The 25,749-nt window shown below is 48.8% G+C and overlaps 1 protein-coding gene and 1 pseudogene across 5 annotated transcripts in view; one reads left to right on the top strand and one right to left on the bottom strand.

Moving 5' to 3' along the window:
* Positions 1 to 25,749, bottom strand: part of LOC119961774 (protein boule-like) — a 240,951-nt gene that overhangs the window by 208,151 nt on the left and 7,051 nt on the right. For all 5 annotated transcript variants that reach the window (XM_038789076.1, XM_038789074.1, XM_038789073.1 and 2 more), the window contains exons 2-3: positions 12,047 to 12,199; positions 11,832 to 11,923 (exon numbers count right to left, since the gene is read on the bottom strand). In XM_038789076.1, the coding sequence (XP_038645004.1) occupies positions 11,832 to 11,923; positions 12,047 to 12,175 (221 nt within the window). In that variant the 5' untranslated portion in view covers positions 12,176 to 12,199. The remainder of the gene's footprint in view (positions 1 to 11,831; positions 11,924 to 12,046; positions 12,200 to 25,749) is intronic.
* Positions 20,065 to 20,306, top strand: LOC119962478 (annotated as a pseudogene).

Genomic DNA, 25,749 nt, shown 5'->3' with positions numbered 1-25,749 from the left:
CTTTACCTGCTGCCACGACCACACACACACAAACACAGGATACAGTCCTGGTTAGGTGTTAACTTCATGTTGACTTGCATCAGATTCACCACTACACTCTATTACTCGCAAGTAGCTGCCTACATCATAATGTGAGATAGGGGAAAGGACAGTACCTAAATTAACCCTGGAAGCCCTGAGTACCTTAATACAAAATGGTCTAAAACATTTTCGTGACATGGAAATAATATTATAGCACTTTATTTGTTCTGTACTGAAATGCAAATACTTTTGAGGCTACATCACATGAGTGGAATGGTTAGGCTCCAAATGATTAGGAAAATTGGTGGGGTGATACAGTGGTTAGCACTACATCACAGCGCCAGGGACCCTGGTTTAATTCTGTGGAGTTTGCACTTTCTCACCATGTCTGCATGGATTTCCTCCAGGTGCTCCGGTTTCCCTCCCACAGTCCAAAGGTGTGCAGGCTATGTGGATATACTAAATTGCCTCTTAGTGTCTCAAACGTTAGGTACAATTACTGGGTTATGGGGAGAGGGTCAGGGCAGACTCAATGAACCAAATGGCCTCCTTCTGCGCTGTAGCGATTCTAAGATTAGTTTCCCCTTTCTTTACCTTCTATTACCATCAAGACTGTGGATCAACGCATCTGTAACAATTCACCAAATGGCCTCGGCATTTCAGCATTCAATGCAGTTGTGCATGTAATACAGAATTAAGTCTATACTAACAACAGACCATAACGGAATATGTACATGCAAAGCAAAACAAAGGACCATGGTAGTGCTTCACAAACTCTTTTCTTACAATTGTAATTCACCACCACCATCTGAAGGGCAATTAGGGATGGGCAACCAAGGCTGGCCTTGCCAACAATGTCCACATCTCAAACAAATATTTTTCAAATGTTCTCCAGCAGGAACAATAACAATAAAGTAACAATCGGCATGCTATTATTAAATTTCACATATTATAGATAAATATACATTAAATCTGCGTTTTTAAAGTACAGGAAGTTCTTGACTTTACAATGTTTGAGTTATGACGAATAGCACGTTGACATTTAAAGATTGACACCCCATTTTAACTTTATGTCGGTTTCAACCAGCACATTCTTTCGACCAGAACGTTATACCTGAACATATGAATGATGGACAGGTGAATCTTTATTAGATTGGGGATGAGCGTTTTATTGTTAAATATTTTCAGCACAGCCGTTGCGATTTTACTGCATTTATATGCTCACGGTGCATTTTGTATGCACTCGGACTAGCAGAAGTTCAAGGCTTAACAGGCAACCGACAGTGATTGGTGATTTTGTTATATCCTTCCAAGTTATATCCTTTGGCGTTCTCGCTGACCCATTACTCCACAAGTCCGGTGGTTGTGGCGACACTGCGGATCTGGGGACAGTGGAGGAGGTACAAGAGGGTGGAGGGAGCGTCGGTCTGGACCCCGATAGGCAACAATCACAGGTTTGTCCCGGGTAGGATGAATGGGGAGTTCCAGAACTGGAAGAGGGTAGGCATCAGAAGGATGGGAGATCTGTTCATAGACGGACGCTTTCCCAGTTTGAAGGCGCTAGAGGACAAATTTAATCTGCCGCCAGAAAACGCCTTTAAATATCTGCAAGTACGAGCTTCCTGAAAAAACAGGTAGTGGCCTTTTCCGACGCTGCCTCCACTGAGGATACATGACAGGGTGGTCTCAGGCACCTGGGTGGGGGAGGGGAGGGTGTCGGATATCTCTACAGGAACTACAGGAGGCGGGGGAAACCCCGGTGGAGGAGCTCAAGGGCAAGTGGGAGGAGGAGCTAGGTGAGGTGTTGGAAGCGGGTCTGTGGGCAGAGATCCTGGGCAGGGTTAATTCCTCCTCAGCATGTGCCAGGCTCAGTCTAATTCAAGTTAAGGTGGTCCACCGGGCACACATGACGGCAGCGAGAATGAGCAAGTTTTTTGGGGGGCAGCACGGTAGCATGGTGATTAGCATAAATGCTTCACAGCTCCAGGGTCCCAGGTTCGATTCCCGGCTGGGTCACTGTCTGTGTGGAGTCTGCACGTCCTCCCCGTGTGTGCGTGGGTTTCCTCCGGGTGCTCCGGTTTTCTCCCACAGTCCAAAGATGTGCGGGTTAGGTGGATTGGCCATGCTAAATTGCCCGTAGTGTCCTAAAAAAGTAAGGTTAAGGGGGGGTTCTTGGGTTACGGGTATAGGGTGGATACGTGGGTTTGAGTAGGGTGATCATTGCTCGCCACAACATCGAGGGCCAAAGGACCTGTTCTGTGCTGTACTGTTCTATGTTCTAAGACAGTTGCATGAGGTGCAAGGGCAGCCCTGCAAACCATGTCCACATGTTTTGGGCATGCCCGGAGCTTGGTAGGGTTCTGGCAAGGGTTCGCGAGGGCAATGTCCAAGGTGCTTAACACACGGGTAGTGCCGAGTCCAGAGATAGCGATCCTTGGAGTGTCAGAAGACCCAGGAGTTCAGGGGGCGAAAGAGGCCGACGTCTTGGCCTTTGCCTCCCTAGTAGCCCGGAGACGTATTTTATTAACGTGGAGGGACTCAAAGCCCCCGAGTGTAGAGACTTGGGTTACCGACATGGCTGGGTTTCTCAGCCTCGAGAAAATAAAGTTTGCCTTAAGAGGGTCTACGCTAGCTTCCCTCGGAGGTGACAGCCGTTCATCGACTTTCTCGGGGAAAATTAAAATGTCAGCAGCAACAGCAATCCGTGGGGGGGTGTGAGTGCTTCATTGGGATGGTGTGGGAAGATTGGGTAATGTCTATTTAATTCTTATTGTATATTCTCCTTTTGCACTATGTTAATGTTCACTCTAGTTTGTTTGTTATTATGGTTACTACTGTTTTATTATGAACAATTCTGCAAAACCTTAATAAAAATACTTTTTAAAAAACAGTGGGGGGAATCTATGTGTTGAGCCAGAGGAAATGGGCAAGGTACTAAAAGAGTACTTTGCATCAGTGTTCACCATATAAAGGACTTTGTGGAAGATGATTCTTGGGTAGGTAGTGTGGACACTCTGGATTAAGTTAACATCGAAAAGGAGGTATTGTGTCTTTAAAAAAAAATTAAATTAGATAAGTCTCCTGGGCCAGATGGGGTTTAACCCAGAATACGGAGGGAATCAAGGGAGGAAATTGCTGGGACCTTGACTGGCATCTTTGTATCCTCATTGACTACAGGTGAGATCCCAGAGGACTGGAGAATAGCTTATGTGGTACCGCTGTTTCAGAAAGCTAGCAGGGATAATCTTGGAAACTATAGGCTGGTGAGCCTCACGTCAGTAGTCGGTAAATTATTGGAGAGAATTCTCAGTGACAGGACTTATACCCATTTGGAAACAAATGGACTCATAAGTGATAGACAGCATGGTTCCGATAGACAGCATGGTTTCATTAAGGGGAGGTTGTGCCTCATTAACTTGATCGAGTTTTTTGAGGCGGTGACAAAGATGATTGATGAGGAGATGGTGATGGATGTTGTTTACATAGACTTCAGTAAAGCCTTTGACAAGGTGCCTCATGGCAGACTGGTACAAAAGGTTAAGTCACATGGGATCAGATGGATACACAACTGGCTTGCACACAGAAGACAAAGTGTAGCAGTAGAAGGGAGGATTTCTGAATGGAAGGTTGTGACTAGTGGTATTCCACAGGGATCTGTGCTGGGACTACTGCTGTTTGTAGTATACATAAATGTTTTGGAGGAAAATGCCACCCGTCTGATTAGTAAGTTTGTGGATGACACCAAGGTTAGTGGAGTGGCAGATAGCGTTGAGGATTGTCAGAAGATACAGCAGGACTAGGTTGGAGACTTGGGCAGAGGAATGGCAAATTGAGTTTAATCCGGACAAATATGAGGTAATGCATTTTGGTAGGTCTAACATAGGAGGGGAAATATACCGTAAATGGCAAAAGTCTTAGGAATATAGAAAGTCAGAGAGATCTGGGCTTGCAGGTCCACATATCTTTGAAGGTGGCAACACAAGTGGACAAGGTATTCAAGAAAGCATACGGAATGCTTGCCTTCATTGGACGGGGCATCCAGTATAAAAACCAGTATATAAAGCCACACTTGGAATATTACGCACAATTCTGGTCGCCACACTACCAGAAGGTTGTGGAGGCTTTGGAGAGGGTGCAGAGGAGGTTTACCAGGATGTTGCCTGGCCTGGAGGGTGTTAGCTATGTGGAGAGGCTGAATAGACTCGGACTGTTTTCATTAGAAAGGAGGATGAGGGGTGACCTGATAAGAGGTCTAAAAGATTATGACGGGCATGGATAGAGTGGATGGGGAGGCATTCTTTCCCAGGGTGGAGGGGTCAATCACCAGGAGGCATAGGTTTAAGGTCTGTGGGGGCTAAGTTTAGGGGAAATGTGCGGGGCAGGTTTTTTTACGCAGAGGGTGGCGAGTGCCTGAAATGCGTTGCCAGAGGAGGTTGTGGAAGCAGATACATTAACAGAGTTCAAAAGGCATCTTGACAAACACATGGATAGGATGGGTATAGAGGGATACACCACAAGGAAGTTCTGAGGATTTTGGCAACGGTTGGTATTATGACCGGTAAAGCGTTAGAGGGCCAAAGGGCATGTTCCTGTGCTGTATTCTTTGTACTTTTAAAATAGGTTCTGAAACCATGACATTTCTATTTCCTATGAGTTTTCAGGAACCAACTGCCGCAATTCTGATGACTGCCTGTACTTACTTTATGAATTGTTGTACCCATGTAGTTTTCAGCCAAGCTCCCCAAATCATGGTGACAGAAGATTAAGTGAAGATCTAGTTCTTGAGATCAAGGAGTACAATGAGTTTGGATAAAAATGAGAAATAGTAAAAAAGTCACGGAGTCAAACAAGGTGCACAGAAACATAATAGTGATGGGTGAGAAAGGTATGGCAATAAGTATGGGTGTGCTGAGATTTGGCAAATCAGAACGGAAAAGGTAGCCTGGATGAGGAGTTGATATAATATTTTTGGGACAGTTTCTTTGTGCAGCCTATACTAGATGTGCGTGCAAAGAGAAAGGATTCATTAATGACCTCATTGAGAAGGAACCCCTGGCTAGCAGTGATAACAATATGATTAAATGTAACTATCAGTTTGAGGGAGAAGATGGTAGATTTAAAGTGTTTTCAACTTGAATAAGATTGGACACAATGTAAAGAACAGCAAAGAATGACTAAAAGATTAATAAGGAGGGAGAAATTATAGTACAAGAGAAAGCTGGCGCGAAATATAAAAAGATAGGAAGAATTTCTTTCTGCAGCAAAGTGAATGTTGGTTCCCTAATTATTATTATAAAGAGTGAGTCTGAGGAATTAATAATCGAAACTAAATAAATGGTGGACAAATTGAACAGATATTTTACATCTGTCTTCACTGCGATAGAAACAAATAACATGCCAGAACTAAGTGTAAACCACAACGGGAAATTACTAAAAGCTGACAAGTCCCAAGTCCTGATGGCTTCATCTTATGGTCGAGAAATAGTGCCTGCTGAGATTGTAGATGCATTGATTTTCATTTCCTAAAATACCTTCAATCCTGGAACGGTCCCACCAGATTGAAAAATAGCAAACATTACTCCTCTATTTAAGAAGGCGGCAAGGTGACAGTGTAGTCAGGGACCTGGGTTCAATTCTGGCCTTTGGTGACTGTGTGAAGTTTGCACATTAGTCAGTGTTTGCAGGGATTTCTTCCCAGTGCTCCAGTTTCCTTCCACAGTCCAAAGATGTACAGCTTACGTGGGGCTGCGGGTCTAGGGCGGAGAAGTAGGCCTAGGTAGGGTGCTCTTTCGGAGGGTTGGTGGAGACTGGATTGGTCGATTGGCCTCTATCTACACAGTAGGGATTCTAAGGAGGGAGAATATTACGATCCTGGACCAGACCCCAGCATTTGCTCGATACTGGACAAAAACATCAATATTTTGTTTTATTTGTAAGACTGAGAAAAGGATAGCTCACTCCAGAAGTGTTCCACACACAAATAGGGATATGGTATATTAAAACAAACTTTATTACTAACACAGTATTAAACTCACGTTATCATACAAGAAAATAGATTACAATTACCAGTTAGGCTAAAATGAAACACTTTCTCTCTTAACTGCTATCTTTTCATCTCCAATCAAGCAAACTCATCTCTGGTCAAAACCCATTTTTAAATAGTTAGCAGACCCAGGAATACTTGCTTTAGAAGTCTTGGATAAACCGCTTGACAGAGAGATGCTTCAGGATCCAGATTGCAGATTAATTCCTACATCAAACTACTGTTTAACTTTCCAACATTTGGCAATAAAAAAAAACTCTGTTCTGTTCAGTCAAATCTTTTTAACTAAACTGTAAGTTAGTCAGAAGCTGCTAGTCTGCTCACAAACAGATGAAAACCAAACACCTAAATGCTTCAACCCCTGGCACCTCCATTAACCAAATAATCTCTATCCCACAAACTGGGTTATGATCATCTGACCAACGCAATGTCTCTAATTATTAACTACTCCCCAGGGAACCTTCCTTCTATAACAAAATACCATTAGCCCTACTTTGGCAAACAAGATCCATGGCTTGAATGAATTATGACCTTACTTTTACATTATTTTAATTGTTCCTCTATCGCCACTAAGTCTAGCTGCCTTGTTTAAAAGCAGTGCTACAGCAGTCAGACATACATCCTAACCCAGGCTTTTAATCATTACTGCACCAGTTACATGTCACAAAATATATATCTGAAATTCCTACATTCATCACGAGAGAAAGCAGGGGTACAGGCCAGTTAGCTTAACGTCGGTTGTAGGAAATTCTGGAATTTAATGGGGCACTTCGAAAATCTTAATGATGTCACAAAATATATATCTGAAATTCCTACATTCATCACGAGAGAAAGCAGGACATTACAGGCCAGTTAGCTTAACATCGGTTGTAGGAAATTCTGGAATTTAATGGGGCACTTCGAAAATCTTAATGCAATAATGTTTGGCTGATTTATTAGAGCTCTTTGAGTAAGTAACAAGCAATGTGGATAAAGTGAGAACCTGTCGATGTGGTATATATAGACTTGCCAAAGGCTTCGATCTAGGTGCCATATCAAAACTTACTATGCAAAATAAGAGCTCATGGGCCAAAGTTTTACATGGTTTGAGTGGGTGTGCATCCAACCCGACAGCATATGAAATCATTCAAGTGCAAGCCTGCATCCTCCCTTCTCTTGGCGCCCATCCTCCCTGGCAGCGCTAAGTCTTTCTCAGCATGCGTTTCACAATGGCTGCCCATTAATTGGCGAAGCAGCATGAAATCGTGTTGGAAGCTCATTTGCACCCTTTTCTGGGCCTGGCCAATGTGTGTGCCCAACCGGTGCAACATTCAGGCCATGGTTTAGGTGGTAACATATTAGCATGTGTAGATGATTTAAGTACGCAGAAATGGGTCATTTTCACGTTGGCAAGATGTGACGAGTGAGTGCGCCACAAAGATCAGTGCTGGGGCCTCAACTATTTACAATTTATATCAATAACTTGGATGAAGGGACCAAATGTATGATTGTTACATTTTCTGATGACATAAGATATTTTTGTGAAGAGGAAAAAAAAGTCTGCAAAGGGACGGAGAAAGGTTAAGTGAGTGGCAATAATTTGGCAGATGCAATATATTGTGGGAAAATGTGAAGTTGTCCACTTTGGCAGGAACAATAGAAAAGCAGTATATTATTTAAATGGAGATTGTGGAACTCTGGGAGATGCAGAAGGATCTGGGTGCCCTGGTAGATAAATCACAAGAAGATAGTATGAATACAGCAAGTGATTAGGAAGGAAATGGAATGCTTTCATTTATTGCAACGGGAATGAAATATAAAAATAGGGATGATTTGTTACAGCTGTACAGGGTGTTGATCAGACCACATCTGGAATACGGTGTACAATTTTGGTCTCCTGTTTATTAGAGAATATAATTGCATTAAAAACAGTTCAGAGAGCTTCACTTGACTGATATGGGGGATCTTTTAAGCACATCTTTTAAACAAAGTTTTTACTGGGTTTTAACATCTTATATTTCACAATTCATGAATTACATATTACAAAACTGTGCAAAAAAGGGAAATAAAAAAATTAACAAAATTAACGCATATTTACAGGCAATTATCTTCCCTCCAGGTGTGGCCATGGCCCCCGTTTAGTCGGCATACAAGCACATATTTATAGGTGTCTATTTACAGTTTAGTTTGGACTTCAGCTTGCCTGCGGATCAGTCCCCTGCGGCTTTGTCCCTCTCGTTTTCTTTGTGTGCCTTCGCCCCATTTGCCCGCGTCCAGCAGTTCTTCCACTAATGGGTGTCCTGGTATCTAGGATTGTTTCCTTACGGAGTAAGTTTTTAACCTGAATTTTTAACCTCAGGTCGTTTGGTCTTGGTAATTGGAACCTCTAAGTTCCCCCAAGGTTGCGACTCTATCGTCCTTGTATATGTCCCTAACCATCAGTGTCCCCTCGGCCTATCTCCACCTTTTGAAGGTGGTGTCCATTATTGCGGGAGTAAACCTGTGGTTGTTGCAGATGGGAGCCATGTTGGACATTTTGTTTAGGCTGAAGTGCTGCCTCATTTTGTACCATGTCCCGTGTGTAGCGATCACTGGGCTCCTTTAGTGTTTGGCGGGGGGTAGAATTTGGAGAGCGGCTGTGGCTGAGGGTCAGGAGGGACACCCCAGTGCAGGAATGCTCCTCTATCTTCACCCACTCTGTTCCCAGCCCCTTCACCCACCCCCTCACTCGTTCTGCAGTGGCTGCCCAGTGGTAGAACTGTACGTTCGAGGGGGCCAGGCCTCCCATGTTTCTTTACCTTTGTAGGACCTTCTTTTAGATCCTCGAGGATATAGATCAGGAGGGATCTAAACAGGAAGATGAACCTGGGCAGTATTTTCATTTTGATTGTCTGTATTCTCCCTGCGAGGGAGAGTGGGAGTAAGCACCACCTCTGCAGGTTCCTTTTGACTTCCTCCACCAGACTCGTCAGGTTCCATTTGTGGATCAGTGTCCATCTTTGGCTATTTAGATGCACAGGCGGTGGAATTTGGCTTGGTCTGGTTGAAAGGCAGTCCACTGAGTTCTGTCCCTCCCCCCTGCCGGTTCACAGGAGAGGTCTCGCTCAGGTTAAGCTTGCAATCAGAGAAGGCTCAAATGTCCTTTAGGATTTTGATCATCCCTTCTGCGTCCAGAGAGGTGATCGTTTCTGGTGTTCTCTCCCTAGATGGGATCATTATCACGTTCAGCAGGTGACTGATGTTCGATGTTATATGCCTGCCCTTGACAAAGCCCGACTGGCCCTCTGTGACTACCTCTGGCATACAGTTCTCCAACTGCTGCATCAGGTCCTTTGCCAGCATCTTTACATCTAGATTGAGTAGCGAGATGGGCCTGTAGAACCCACACTTAGTTACCCATAGTTTTGCCAGATAGAGCCCCCCAAACCTGATCTGCTGTCGATACAGCACCGCTTTGGCCCTATTGAACCTCGCCCGCTTTTTTGCCAGTTCAGCTCCAATGTCCTGGTATATTCAGACTTTATTCCCCTCCCATTCACAGTTCCACTTCTCCCTGGCCCACTACAGGATCTTCTTTCTTCACAAACTTGTGGAGTCTTACAAATCAGCCTGTGCGGCTCCCCAGCTCTTGGATTCTGCCTCAGAGAGCTTTGCACTCTGTCCACCTCACGGGCCTTGTCCAGCATCCCGTCCGTCACCAGCCCCCCCAGCATCGAGACATACCTCGTGGCAGTCGTGCCCTCCACTCCTTCAAGCAGGCCGACTATTCGCAAATTTTGCCTTCAACCTGTTTTCTTGCTCCTCCACCTTTGTTCTCAGTGTCTTGCAACAGTTTCCCAAGAGCCCCATCTCCGCCCCCACTCGATCGCTGCGATCCGACATCACCCTCTCTATCTCTCGGATCTGCGACCCTTGCCTCCAGAGACTTCTCGACCCTTTCCACCGAGCCCTTCAGGGGTGCCACAACCCCTTCGATGGACTTCAATCTGTCCTCCTGCACCTTCTTCCTCTGCTGACGGAACTCTTCCCTGATGAAAACGATCAACTGTTCCACCTGGGGCCTTCCAATTTGCACTAACTCTTCCCCCTCCGTCATCTTCCCAATAGTGCCTGCACCACAGGTCTCTTCCAACTCCTTGGCAAGGTCTTTCACCTCCTTCTGCCGGGTTTTGTAACCAGCAGACATGCCACATCCCAAGGTGAGACACACGCACACAAGTCTTCTCCAATCTTCAGCTACACTTTGCCAAAGTTACTCCCATTTTCGGCTAAAAAGAGCTCTTTATTATGCCTTCAAGCAGGAGCTGTCCTGTGTGCAACCACTCACAGCATGACCGCCAGCGGAAGTCTGGAAAGCTTTTTCTAAATTTCTTAATGCAAACGGTTTCTCATTAGGTGGCTGAAAGAAATTTCTTCCAATTCTTTGGAGATATATCCCAGTTCCGTTTGAAATATCCTTCCCAAATGTGTATTTTACCCATTTTCCTTTAAACTCGTCAAGTGACGTTACCAACATTCTACAAATATCTGATCCTATCATTCTGAACACCATCATAAAATATAATTTACTTGTGTAAAATTTCTTATTTACTCTCGCAAAAACCTTGGACAATTTTGAGCACTCTAATAGTTCTACCCCAATTATGAACATTCTTGGCAATCTCAAAATAACCTGAACAAAATACTCCCATTGTACATTCCATTTACTCCTCTTTAAAGTTATGGGGCGGAATTCTCCGCTCCCCACGTGGCGTGGGAGAATCGTGGGAGGGCCTCCCGACATTTTTTACGCCCCCCTTGGCGATTCTCCCCCCCCACTCAAAAATTGCCGCTCGCCGTTTTTTACGGTGAACGGCGATTTTCCGAGCCCGATGGCCGAGCGGCCGGCCCTTCATGCCCGTTTCACCACGGCAGCAACCACACCTAGTCGCTTCATTCGTGAAATGGGCGCCAGATGCCCATTTGGGGCATCTAGGGGCCCGATTTGGAAGGGAGCACCACGACTGTGCTCAGGAGGGGACAGGCCCGCGATCGGTGCCCACCGATCGTCAGGCCAGCGTCCAAAACGGACGCACTCTTTCCCCTCCGCCTCCCGGCAAGATCAAGCCACCACGTCTTGCCGGGCGGCGGTGGAGAAAGACGGCACCGCACGTGCGCGGGTTCGTGCCGTCTGCGCGCTAATGTCATCCGCGCATGCGCGGGTTGGAACCGGCAACCCGCGCATGCGTGGATGACATCAGAAAAGCACCGTTTCCGCGTCATTTCCGGCACGGCGAGGTCACGGCCGGGAACGACGGGGGCCCGCTCTAGGTGTGGGGAGCGGGCCCCGAGGCCGTCGTGAACCTCGGCCGATTTCACGACGGCCATCCCGATTTTTATCGGGAGCGGAGAATACCGCCCAAGATCTTGTCTGAAATTTACTCATCAGCAGCAATCTTGCTCAAAGAATATTTGGAATTGTATTTTTGAACACAGAACCACAGGGCATTGCCAGGTTCCGTACAACTGAGACACAAATATGCCTCACCTGGTCAGCCATACAAACTCACACCTGAACTGCCTATGGCACAAGGTGCATTTAACCAATGGAGTCTAGGATACAAGAAGGTGTCTAATAATTTCAGCTCTTGACACGGAATGAGCAAAGTTTAGTTCATGATGTTCCTGGGAGCCAGCAAAAAATTTAAATCTCTGCACATTTGATGACGTTCTCCTATTAACCCGACCTCACACAATTTTTGTGATTCATAACTTCTTTATTTGAAAATCAAAATGATATTGTACTCACCCTTTAGAAACTCCAGCTCTGTCATTTACTATTTTGACTTCTTTAACTGTTCCATACTGTGCAAAAAACTTTCTTAGATCATTTTCATTTGTCTGTTTGGAAGTGGGGGAAAAAAAGAAAAGGCTGCCTGAAACACAAATAGTCTTGAATCCACAAAGTTCTATTTAATTGTAATTATGTTTCACTAATAAATTACAATGTACAAAACAACTGACTTTAAAATCGATCCCTCCTACAAAAATCCGATTGGGAATGACTGTTCCAAATCTTGGAGCACTGGTTGGATTGTTATTGTTCAGTGGCACTGGAGAAACTGGGTTTGGTGATGGAGATGAAGAATCCATCTGTGGCAAATTAGAACTTTGCTGCTGTAAAAAGAAAAGGATTTATTTTTAAAAATCATTGACTCAACTACAGAACATACAATTATTGAATTCGTTGAATAATGCACGGCAAATATGCAGCTACTTGCAAGGCTTTTATTTTCATGAGTTTTAAGATGGAAGTATGTACAGTTTGGAATGAAATCTGGTTTTAAATCCAATTTTGAGATAAGGAGTCCTATTTTCCTTCTTCCACAAGCAAATTATGTACCTTTGCCAAGTCAGCAATTGATGGAACCATCAATTCACTAGACACGAGCTTAAAGATATGAACAGTGGTTTTAATCTACTTACAGAGCCAGCCTGTTCCGCGTTGAACTCTCGATGAACTGAACAACTGGCTCTGAGCATTGGTATTTATACAGTAGTCCAGGGGGAGAAGTTGTGGGCGGAGCCAAGGGTGGAGCCCTGTACAAACTCCAAAGCATTCCCAGCGCTACTCCCCTAGTGGTCGGGCAACGCAACTGCGCTTACAAATGCATGGTCTCATGTATATACAATAGTGTGAATTACGGAGTTACATTCACCACAGCAATATAATCCAATGTCCATTAATTTCGCTTTCTGATTTACTAACAGATGCAGTTTGTACCATGCTCTCTTTGCAATCTCCCCTACTCCAAAACACAATGGGCAGGATTCTCCATTTCTGAGACTAAGGGCAGTATTCTCCGCTCCCAGGACGAGGTGTCCGCACCATCGTGAACGCCGTCGCCTTTCACGATGGCGTGAACAGGGCCCGGGCACAACCTATTCTGGCCCTCATAGGGGGCCAGCATGGTGCTGGAGTGGTTAACGCCGCTCCAGCCCCCTTACGCGACGCCAAACGGGCGCCGCGCCAACCCGTGCATGCGCAGTTGGGGCAGCTCATTCCTGTGCATGCGCAGTTGGGCTGCGCCATCCTGCGCATGCGCGGGGAACTCCTTACGTGCGCCGGCCGCGACTCAACATGGCACCGGAGTTCTGGGGCCGGCTGCGGAAGGAGGTAGGCCCGGTTGGTTGGGGGGGGGGGGGCCCGCCGATCGGTGGGCCCCGATCGCGGGCCAGACCCCATCAGAAGCCCCCCCCCGCCAAGTGAAGAGCCTCTCCCCCCCACAGGTTGGCCCCCCCCCCCCCCAGAGTTCCCGCACAGTTGCCGCCGGCAGCGACCAGGGGTGAACGCCGTCGGCGGGAATGTCATTTTTCTCGCCAACTGCTCGGCCCACCTGGGCCAGAGAATCGCTGCTCGCCGTTTGTGGCAATTCTCCGAGCGGCCCGGCACGATTCTTGTGGCGCTGGTTTCGGGGAGGTGGGAGAATCGCGTGCGGGTGTCGGGGCAGCGTGGCGTGACTAGCACGGCGCCTCGGCGATTCTCTCACCCGGGGGGAACCGCCCCAGGTGTTGACGCCAGGGCAGGGTTTGTGGTCTTCCATGACAGCAACACTGGCACCACACTTTGACCGATTCAGTGACTTGTTGAAGAGCTAGCACCGGCGCCAAGTGGAACACAATAGATTCCAAAGAGAAACGGTGGCGGTTGACACTCAGGAGGCTGACAAGCTGCAGCCACATATACACACTTCACTCTCCGCACACACCATCCCAGCCAACAAGGTGGCAGCAAGGTGGGCAGCACCCCATTTCATAGACGCCGAGCTGGAGACCCCCCTGGGCAAAGTGGAAGAGAGGCGGTTGACCCTTACCCCAGCCCTGGAAGGAAGTTGCCAGCCATCGTCGTAGGCCATGCCCGGATGCAGGTGGCAGAGGTGGTCAGCGCCGTGAACAACAATATCCCGACCAGCCAGCAATGCCATAAAACTCTGCACAACCTCCTCAGGGTGGCCTCGGTGAGTAGGGAAACTGTGCCCCTAGCGCCAACCCCATCCCCCCCCCCACCCCCGGGGTACGACTGAACCTCCAGCCTGCACCATATGCCACCACCTATACAGGCCGCTGAGGCCTCCAGCTACTCACCCCCTGGGCTGCATGCATTGGACTGTCTAACACTGTTGTTTTCTGTTGCCACCCCACCCTGGCCCAGAGGAAAGGGAGGTTGGCGGGATGCCATAGCCGGAGCGCCGGCCCCGCCATCACCCCCCACCGACCCCCCCCCAACCACTCAGCATGAAGAAGAGCAGGACACACGGCAGCCCTCGACAAGAGACCCAAGACACCATTTAGCTCGAATCCAGGGATGACAGTGATTTCCCGTCACAGCTATCTCCAATAGCCTCCACCATCCCAGAGACACTCATCTCGGTTGGGCACTTTAGCGAAGAGATTCCTGGGACACTATGTGGTGCTCACCACACAGCTGGTCCGGTATATCAGGTGGAGGTGGAAACATCCCGGGGCGAGGATGGCGGGAGGGCAGGCCGACCCCAGGAATTAAAGCTGCTGTCCAGATGGGTTTCGGGCTTCTGGAACGGACAGTCCCGTCAAGATGTAGGCACAGAGCCAGGGACTACATCAGGGGCCGTCGGTGAGCATCCAGTACCTGCAGGTGCTGTTGGAGGAGTCCAACCGCGTGCAGGAGCAGGAGGTAGTGCCGTCCATGCTTGCCACCCGGGGGGGGGGGGGGGGGGGAAAAGAAAGAAAGAAAGAAAGAAAGAAAGAAAGAAAGAAAGAGAGAGAGAGAGAGAGAGAGAGAGAGAGAGAGAGAGAGAGAGAGAGAGAGAGAGAGAGAGAGAGAGAGAGAGAGAGAGAGAGAGAGAGAGAGAGAGAGAGAGACACAGAGAGAGAGAGAGAGAGAGAGAGAGAGAAGTTTTGTCTATGGATCAGCATGCCCAAGGCCTGGGGCACTCTGTGCAGGCGCTGGCGGAGGTGCAGGACAGGGTTGCTGCCACTCAGGCAGCCATGTGCGAGAGTCACCTGGCAATTGCAGCCGCACTTCTGAGCGTGGCCCAGTCACAGCGGGCCATGGCTGAGAACGCCGGCAGCATAGCCCGGACCGACATGGCGCAGACACAGAGGGAGGTGGCCCAGTCCCAGAGGGAGATGGTGCAGTTCCAGACAGTGGTAGTCCACTCCCTGTGCTCCATGGCCGCAAGCATGCAGACCCTGGTCGAGGCCAGAGCAGGCCTCCTGGACTGGCCATGCCAGGGAGCCTCAGGGGTAGCTCCCGTCCCATGCCATAGCCCGGGGGCTACAGGGCACCATGGAGGAAGTGGTGATGCGGCTTGTGCTGGTGACTCCTACAGGGGAGGTGTCGGAACAGCCCCCTCCCCCCTTCTCCTGTCCCTGGCATCATCAGGTGAGCAGTGGGCCGATCAGGGCGGCTCCATGCCACGTGAGGTACCCGAGCTGCCACTGGGTCCATCCAGGCCCAATCCCTCCAGAAAATGGCCACCATGGGGACCCAGGTCGCATGGCGGGAATCACTTCAGGACGCCTCCACTCCTGATGTACCGTCTGGGGATCCACCTAGATGCAGCATAAGGGCTCGTTAGGCCAGAAGGTTAGACACCAGTTAAGTTTGCACCGGTGAAGGGCAGGGTTTAGTTACAGGGACTAGGGAATGTATCTGTAAATATTTGTGAATATTAATCATCTGTTAGAACGCCTCAGTATTCTGTCAGATGAGTGTGAGAGGTTGGCTGATCTGGGCTGGCCAGAGTGCGGTGCAGGGGCTCCTCCCTGTCCCTACCACTATCACCCCAGGGATTCGATCGGACAGTGTGATGGAATGGCCAGCACACATGCACAGATCACCCAGGTGGAAGGCGGAAAGTCCGACCGTGGGCAAGAGTCAGACGTTGTCATACAATGCACCAGAGCTCAATCACAGAGCGGATTGTCATCATCCTTTATTCCATGGACCAAACCCGGTGTTACTGCCAACCCAGGGCCCACACCCTGTAGTGCGGCAGGTACGTATCATGGAGGGGGTTGCAGACGGGATGCTGTGGCTCCTAGCCACTTCCTCATGTACCCCCCCCACAAACCAGTGAACCTGGAGACGATCAGAGCGTCCTATGCACGTGGCCCTTGGCGCACATGTCGTGTGGCCTCCGTGCCTGTCTGGGTCCCATTTCCTGCCTACCCTCATCCAGCTTTACTCGTCAGAGGTCTGGCATTCATCCTACTCCGACACCACATCGCCCCTCTGCTGTGCAATGTTCAGGAAGCCAAAGCACCGCTCAATCACACCCTTGGCCGCAGCATAGGTGTCATTGTAGTGGGTCTCCAGCAGTCTGTCTGCAGCTTCCGGATTGCCGTCATCAGCGATGGCTGCAGCAGATAATCTCTTTCAGCCAGGACACAATCGCCCCCGCATATCAGGAAACGAGTGTGCCAGGATGAAGGCATTGTGCACATTGCCTGGTATCGGGCACAGACTTACATGATGTGCACCTGAACGTCAGCTGTACGTCAGAGTGGAACCCATTGAGGGGCCCATCCTCTGCAGGTGCTCGTGGGGGACATGCATCCCGTCGATGGTCCCCTGGACCAGGGGGATTCCGTCAATGCCGGCGAACCCCACTGCCCAGACATCCTGGTGGGCTTTGAAATGGACGTATTCTGCCGACTCAGCATATTGGGCCTCCGTGGTGGGGCAGATGCACCTGTGCACCAAGCTCCAGGGCAAGTCACCACTCAGCGCCTGGAAGGACCCCGTCGGCAACCGTCAGCTTAACAATCACCGGGAGCGGTTGTTTTTCCCCCGTTCCCTCCCTCCCATTCCCTCGCTTGCCAGGTATGTCATGATCTGGCATATGTCGCACTGTCCCTCTGCTCAGCCGAAGACTTTGACAGCATGCCCAGTCCGGCAGGTCTTCGAATAACAGGTGCTGCCGGTACACATGAGGCCTCATGAGGCACCTCCTTTCAGCCTGTTGGACAGCCAGCTTTCCTTTGTGGGCGGCTGCCTTCTGTTCCTCTGGGGCAGGCTCCGCTGCTGCACACCCTGCTGCATGGTCCTCCTCCTTGAGCAGCGGCAGTTTGTATCTCCCAGAGCTGCGGCGACTAGGAGTAAGAGCGCCATTGCTGGCTGAATTCCAAAATCCATTGTCTGCAGTGAGTGAAAGGCCGACATGTTAGCATGGTGTGTTGGTTGGCACTGAGAGCTCTTCCCTCCCCCCACAATTCTACTGCCCCCCCCCCCCCCCCCCGCGCTCTGGCACTGGCGATCATGCCTGCTGCATGCCTGCAACCGTTGGCTGGTGCTGCCCATGCCAGCAGTATGCTTCACAGTCCCCGCCCAGGCTGCAGTGGGCGTTGGACCAGGGTGGGCCGCCTGATGCCCCACCAGCGGGTGGGTGGAGGGGCACTCGCATGACTGGCGTCTGTCTGCAGTAGAACCTGGGGCCAAGGTGAGCAGTCAGTGGGGTCATCAAGATGGCTATCTTGCAGGCCGCAACAATGGCGATCCATGGTCACTCCGGCCTTGCGCCCCCCCCCCCCCCCCCCCCCCCACACCCCACACCCGTATCTGGTCTGGCAGCCCGCCATCACACTTCTCTATATCCCACTTCCTCCTCTCCTCTAATCAGCTAAGGTGCCTGTTTCACAATTTTTAAAAGCACGAGTGAACCCTGCCGTTGGAAATTCGGCACATCGGAGGCCCCAGAGAATACCAGGTCGGGCACGCTAATGGAATGCCAACTAGGTTTACTATACATGCGTTCTGAAACGGATTGACGCCGCTGTTGCAGCGACATTTGATCATGATTGGCGTCAAACCGTCACCTTCGGAACCGATTCTCCGCCTAATCGCGTTTCCAATTTTGCCGTCGACCAACAGAGAATCCCACCCAGTGGCTCTGGAGATCTTTCATGGTGTGTAAAAAAAATCAGAAAGTCCAAAGTTGGAACTGAGTGCACATTCCTTCAAAATGTTTTCTACTATAAAACCTGCAGCACTAATATGCTTATTCTTAGTTTCTCTGGCTTCTTTCACTTTTATCTCCTTAAAAGAAAACACAAAAGGTCTCAGCTGGACACTAACCCGTCCCACACACCCCCCCAATCCGGAGGGCGTCGGAACCCCCACTCTCCACCACATGCCGGCACCCATACCGGCCGCCTGGCCACTGAGGCCACCAGCTACCACTCCTTGGGCTGTGTGCGTCGAATTGTCTAACACTGTTGCTTTCTGTTTCCACCCCCCCATAATCGCCAGGAGCGGGAGAAAGCTGGAGGGGGACGGCCAGACCTGCCCTACAGAGAAAGAGAAGTTGCCGGGGTGGAGATCGGCTCCAGGCAAGGAGGTGAGACTCCACTGAGTTGCGGTTCCTCATGCCATGTGTCAACCCCCCACCCTCGCCGTAGGGGCTACCGGTGGGTGTTTCCTGGGCTAGGGTGGAGGGTGGGCTGCATGGTGGTGGGTGGGGGAACCCATATGGCCAGTGTCACTCTGCAGAACTAGGGGTCAAGATGGGTGGTCAGTGTGGTACACAGCAAGATGGCTGCCTTGCAGGCCATGGCAAAGGTGGTCCGATCGTGGCACAGCCCCATCCCCATGCAAGGTTACCCTGACCACACAACCCATCACCCCCCCCCCCCCCCCCCCCCCCCCCCCACAGCCAATGTCCGGCCTGGCAGCCCAGTTGTACCTCTCCCATGTCCTACCTGCTCTCTCTCTCTCCTTCGCTGGTTTCACGATTTTTAAAAGCAGAAGCGTACCTTGCTGTAAGGAATTCGGCCCATCGGGAGGCAGAGAACCATGGAGGCCCCAGAGAATACTGGGCCAGACCCACTAATGGTATGCAAACTGTTGACTGTACGTGATTTCTGGAACGCGTTGGCACTGCTGTCAAGGCGACGGAGAATTGCGATTAGACGTAAAATCGGCGCTTTTGGAATCGGAACAGATTCTTCGCCCAATCGTGTTTCCCGATTTTGAGTCAACGGACAGAAAACCCCACCCAATGAGTTTCATCATTGCTCATCCTCCAGTAACCTAATCTTCCAGAACATTGAACAGTAATCTTCCATAACCTTAACCATTTCTTCCATAACATTGAACAGTATTTTGAAGGACCTGGAGCTGCTTGCTTATCTCGACTAGTCCATTCAACATGCGATATATAATAGATTTTATTGTAAATTGACTTTTCATTAATTATTATATTTATGCCTTTATGATTGCAAGTACAGAAGGAGATGAGGAAATTTAGTCTATTCTATCCACAATGAATTAATTCAGAGAAAATGTCACACATGACCACAAGGCATTTGATCCTCCATGTCAGTACTTATCTCAGCTAAATGGATAAACTGCCACCTCTATTTAAAACCTTTAATCAACTGTTAGTGATGGGTCTATAATCCACAGGTCTACTATGGCTTCTCCTCCCCCGCTTCCAAGCACAAACTAGTGCCATTCATCAGTCACCAAAATCATAGCAACACTGATTAAAATGGAAACCGTCCCAAGTCTCCAAAATTCTTCTCTTTAGCTAACTGCTGGAAGGCGGCCCACAATTAGACTTCATTAATCAAGATGTCCAATTTACACCTACAATCTATTTAAATTTTCTCCCTTTTGGTAGTTATCTTCGTTATTGACATTTGAATACATGAATGGCAGAAAATAATAGCTATGCATGACACATGAATGGCCACTGATATTCAGGATCAGTTCACTATGAGCACGCAGGAAATGGAACTCTGTCTCCCCCAATGGTGCGCTGTGGGGGAGAGTAGGTTTTTTCAAACCCAGGGTTTGGTCACAGGCAGGTATCAGGAGAGTCACGGAGTCATAGGTCGTGCACGCCCGATCACGGGAGAAGCGCCCAACAGCCGCAACTGGCTTTTAGATTGAGAACGATGCCAACGGCATCTAATTGTTCTGCTGACCAATCGGAGGAGGTGGGGGCAGTACAAGTGTTGAGGCTCGGAGCCTGTGAAGGTCACGGAGGGCAGCCGAGTGAAGTTTGTGTGAGGGGTGAGAATGGCGGGTCACGATGCTGGCAGTCAGCACCAGTTCATTGGCAGCCACAAGTACTTCATTGCCTACAACATCACAGGAAGGAGGAAGTATATGATAGCAACATAAACAGGAATTGCAAGAATTTGTTTGTTCTTCAAACTGAGATCCAGGAAGTCACCAGCAATCACAGAAAATAAATTATTTGTGGTTCTCATCTGGGGCAGGGAAAGTGAAATTTAAGCACCATCATGTAAAATCTGTGTGAATTATAAGTTATCAGTCTTCACAAATAAAACACATGGGACACCATGTGCTGTTTTAAAAAAAAAAAGTGTGGTCCGCATGCATGCCCCTTCAGGCAGATCCGGCAGCACCCCAGCAGGTCAGAATGCCACTCCTGACATCAGCGCGCTACCCCAGTACTTTCTCGTCCAAACGTCTTTGCGTTGTCCAGTACCATCTCCTCCTGACGTCAGCATGCTCTCCCCCCGGACCAAATTTCTTATTAAAACGGCGGATTCTTCACACCAGAAGTGGTGTGAGATAGCAGATCACGCGCCAACTAGGTACACCGATGTCACGCGATCCGTGCTTTGGCCATGAAATCCTGGAGAGATTCCGCCATCTTGCAGCTGCCAGTAAGCAAGCCACAAGAGTGTGTGAAGAACTGAAGATGTATCACTTCATAATTAGGAAGAGAGGACCAGTGACACAAGGGCTGGATTCTCCGCTGTCGGGATTCTCTGTTTTACCGGCAGCCTAGGGGTTTCCCGACAGCGTGGGGCTGCCCCACAATGGGAAATCCCATTGACCAGCTGCTGGAATGGAGCATCCCGCCGGCGTGCTGAACTAAAAATCTGGTGTGGCGGGACGGAGAATACAGCTCCAACAGTCCAGGATCTCACAACTGAATCTGCTGGATAGCGCCTCTCAGGAGACTCCAAAGCAGGACAAAGCAGTGCTGGTGTGAGCTCCAGGGTCTCTGATGAACAACCCATTAAAAAACTGAAATCAGAAACAAAGCAGTACAAAAATGATTTCTTGACGTATGGCTTTATTAATTGTGCCCATGCAAATAGGATGCAATGCCCACATGTTATGTGCAGGGAAGTACTGGCAAATGAACGATTAAACCTTCAAAACTATTTGAAGACTAAGCATGGAGAATTCGAGGACAAACCTGCTGATTTTTTGCAAAGGATGCAGCAAGAACTTAAATAATCAGCCGAAGCCCTTAGCAGAAGTGTAGCATTGAATGACAAAGCAAGTGAGATCATGAGGACCAAGCAGGCACACCTGTCGTATTAAAGGTAAGCAAAAAAAGTCAGTTGTGAAGTCCAAGTAGTGTGGGTCGCGAAGCTCAGCTGGCCGGTAAAATGGGTCCTGGGCAGAAAAGTTTTTTTAAAACACTGGGATAGAGATCTCCATAGTGGATACAGAACTTAAAAAGCCTGCAGTAAACTTAAGCAACCAACGTCAACTTCATTATTAAATTATTACGTTTGTCTTTCCCAAGCAATTAAATATAAAATGGAAATAATACCCAGACAACGTTCTTCAATGAAATAAGGCCGTTGTAATTTCTCTGACTTGGACACCAGAGATTCTCCTGAAGCAGATGCAGCAGAAGATGGAACGCTTACCTGAAGTGAGACATCACTGGAGCTAGCAATGTCACCAATGTTACGAACGGGATGGGAGGAGTGCACAATTGATCTAGCCGCATTTCTCTACAGGTAACAACATTAGCGCAAATGTTTAATTCACTCACCAAAATAACATTTACCTTGTTACTGTTCTCCCAGAATAAAACAGACTTTGACCAGGCTTCTTTCAATAAACTTGTGATGGAAATTGACACCGTTGATTTGGTGTGCGAAGCCACGTGGCTAGTCCCAGTTGGTTTAGCACAATGGGCTAAACAGCTGGCTTGTAATGCAGAACAAGGCCAGCAGCATGGGTTCAATTCCCATACCGGCCTCCCCGAACAGGCGCTGGAATGTGGCGACCAGGAGCTTTTCACAGTAACTTCATTGAAGCCTACTTGTGACTATTAGCGATTATTATTAATATTATTTATGCTGGGAGGTTCTCACAAACAGAACTTCGGCAAGGGAGTAAAATGGAGGGTTTCCAAAGACAGACAAGCTAGCCCGAGGTGAAGATTTCTATCATACAATGCACATTACGGTTCCCTTTCACCTTTCCGATATCACATCCGCATGGACTTCCTTTCCCAAGATTCACATGCATGGCAACTCTTCAATTCTCACTTTATGTCTGTTCTCTTACCCATGTAACATTCCCTGTTGACAGCGGAGAAGTGCAGAATACCAAGAGGCACCAGCCTTTTACATTTCCTCTATCTTTCTTGCATGGTGCTACGAAATGTAATGCTTAAATGCCTGCCCCTATAAGTTCTGACATAGGCATCTGGCATGCTAGAGGGGGTCATGGAATACCTGTCAAGGGCAGAGAAATTACAGGACCCATGCCAATTGCGAACACTTGTCTATCTTTTTCTTCTTCCTGCAGCAACAGGCAACCTCTGTTAAATTGAATTCACGTTCCTCTAGGATCCTTTAGGAATTCCCTGCCAACCCCATATTATAAGCTCTCTTCTTCTCTGGATAAATCACAGGGAAGCAAAGGATGTGCCAGGCCACTCAACCTCAAACCCATGGCTTTTAGACCTGCTTACATCAATATTAGTTTTCTCTCTTTTCATTAATTCCAAGATTCTGCCTCAGGAGATAAATAGCGAGGATGTGGCTATTGCTCTGGATGTAAACAAGAGAAAAGAGGAGTTTGACAGACCGTAGTGCAAGTTCAGAACGTGGCCCATTGGATACAAGAACAGATGCCAGCCAAGTAACATATCTACATGTGGGGCAACGAGAACAACCACTAGTTGAAGTCGATTGCAAGAGTCATGACACATCCACCATCACTCCATATGCCAAAATAGCACAGATCTCATAAATGCAAGGAGCCTTGGAGAGGGGACCACATCTATTACATCCATCCAACAATGGGCCAGTTGTCCCACTGATCACAAACCAAGCAGAAACAGGGCAGAGTGCGAGTTGCAATCCTTAAAATAGCTTGTGCTCTCTGTAACAGGATTGCAGAACATGGAAGACTTCCAGACAGCAAAATCAGGTGCTTACACTTTGTGACAAGGTGGAAGTAATGGCTGGTAGCCATAATTGAAATTTAACCTGCTGCAGGTTAACTCTTGAGCCATTAAGAGACCCGGGTCAGAAACCAGCCCTTCCAACTCTAGTGATCAGATGAATAATTAAAGCTAGTTCACTCTTTTGAACAACTCATTTGGATAAATCAGTAAAATGTTGCTAATAATTTTCTTCCTATGCAGATTCTTTAGAATGATAACAAATCTAAACAACACACCTGTTTGTTACTGACCATTTCTCGTGTCAATGTCAGGTTAAATACAACTACCATTCATACATTTTTTGAGTCTGTTGTTTTAGGATTTCTAAACCAATCTGATTTTAAAGAACTCAACCCAATTATTAATAGGTAAAATCATCTTGCTAGTAAGACATGGTTAGCAGGACTACTCCCAGTGTAACTTCATTGCAGTGTTAAATGTAAGCCTACTTGTGACAATAAAGATTATTATTATTATAGCGTTGTGACTATCTTAAAATTTAAGCACTGACCATAAAGCAGTCACACAAAATCTAAGTATATGCATTAACTCTATCTTGTTCTGCAATATTTTTCTATTGCTATTTGTTTTTTTTTAAATAATTTTTATTGAAATTTTTACAAAATATAAAATATACACATCTTAACTCTATTAACATACAACCGCAGTAACACCCCATGAACAGTAACCCCCCAGCTTCGAGAGCAACTTCAAACAAAAAGAACAAAAACAAAGAAAAAGAAGAGAAAAAAAAGAGAGATAGCACCCTCCGCCAACCCATGTGCTCAGTTCTCCCTCCCCCCAATCCTTCCCCCCCCCCCCCCCCCCCCCACACGGGTTGCTGCTGCTTTCAGCCTATTTCCCTACCGTTCCGCCAGGAAGTCCAGAAAAGGCTGCCACCGCCTGAAAAGCCCTTGTACTGATTCCCTCAGGGCAAATTTCACCCTCTCCAATTTAATGAACCCCGCTATATCAGAGATCCAGGCCTCCACGCTTGGTGGCCTCGCATCCTTCCACTGGAGCAAGATCCTCCGCCGGGCTACTAGGGAGGCAAAGGCCAGAACACCGGCCTCTATCGCCTCCTGCACTCCCGGCTCCACTGCCACCCCAAAAATTGCAAGTCCCCAGCCAGGCTCGACCCTGGATCCCACCACTCTCGACACCGTCTTTGCTACCCCCTTCCAAAACTCCCCCAACGCTGGGCACGCCCAAAACATATGGGCGTGGTTCGCTGGGCTCCCCGAGCACCTAGCACACCTGTCCTCTCCCCCGAAAAACCTGCTCATCCTCGACCCAGTCATGTGGGCCCTATGCAGCACCTTGATCTGTATGAGGCTAAGCCTCGCACAGGAAGAGGAGGAATTCACTCTCTCCAGGGCATACGCCCACGTCCCCTCCTCGATCTCCTCCCCAGCTCCTCTTCCCATTTCCCCTTCAGTTCCTCCACCGAGGCCTCGTCTACCTCCTGCAATACCCGGTATATGTCCGAGATCCTCCCTCCTCCGACCCACACACCCGAGAGCACCCTATCCCGCACCCCTCGTGGGGGCAGCAAGGGGAACCCCTCCACCTGATGCCTGGCAAACGCCCTCACCTGGATGTACCTAAACATGTTCCCCGGGGGGAGCCCAAACTTCCCCTCTAACTCCCGCAAGCTCGCGAACCTCCTCTCCACAAACAGGTCCCTCAACCTCCTAACCCCTGCCCTGTGCCAGCCCAGAAATCCGCCATCAATGCTCCCTGGGACGAACCGATGGTTCCCCCGTATCGGGGCCTCCATCGAGCCCCCCATTTCTCCCCTGTGCCGTCTCCATTGCCCCCAGATTTTGAGGGTAGCCGCCACCACCGGGCTCGTGGTATACCTCGTTGGAGGGAACGGCAACGGTGCCGTTACCAGTGCCTCCAGGCTCGTGTCCACGCAGGGCGTCGCCTCCATCCTCTTCCACGCTGCCCCCTCCTCGTCCATTACCCACTTACGCACCATCGCTGCGTTGGCCGCCCAGTAGTACCCACAGAGGTTGGGCAACGCCAGCCCCCCCCCATCCCTGCCTCGTTCCAGGAACACTCTTCGAACCCTCGGAGTCCCATGCGCCCACACAAATCCCGTGATACTGCTGTTGACCCTCCTGAAAAAGGCCTTCGGGATAAGGATGGGGAGGCACTGGAACAGGAACAAAAACCTCGGGAGCACCGTCATCTTGACGGACTGCACCCTCCCCGCCAGTGACAGCGGTAACATATCCCATCTCTTAAACTCCTCCTCCATCTGCTCCACCAATCTTGTGAGGTTGAGCCTGTGCAGGGCCCCCCAGCTCCCCGCCACCTGGACCCCTAGGTACCTGAAACTCTTCCCTGCCTGCTTCAATGGGAGCCTACCAATCCCCCATTGACATCTACCCCCCTCCGCACCACCTTCCCAGCTCTATCCATCACTCCCCCAATCTCCCTGGCCGCGTCTCGCTTCCGGAGCTGGTGCGCCAGCATCCTGCTTGCCTTCTCCCAGTG

This window comes from Scyliorhinus canicula, chromosome 2 (genome assembly GCF_902713615.1).
Source record: "Scyliorhinus canicula chromosome 2, sScyCan1.1, whole genome shotgun sequence".
NCBI classification, from domain to species: Eukaryota; Metazoa; Chordata; class Chondrichthyes; order Carcharhiniformes; family Scyliorhinidae; genus Scyliorhinus; species Scyliorhinus canicula.
The sequence above is the reverse complement of the archived record's forward strand: the minus strand, read 5'-3'. Positions and strand labels throughout refer to the sequence as shown.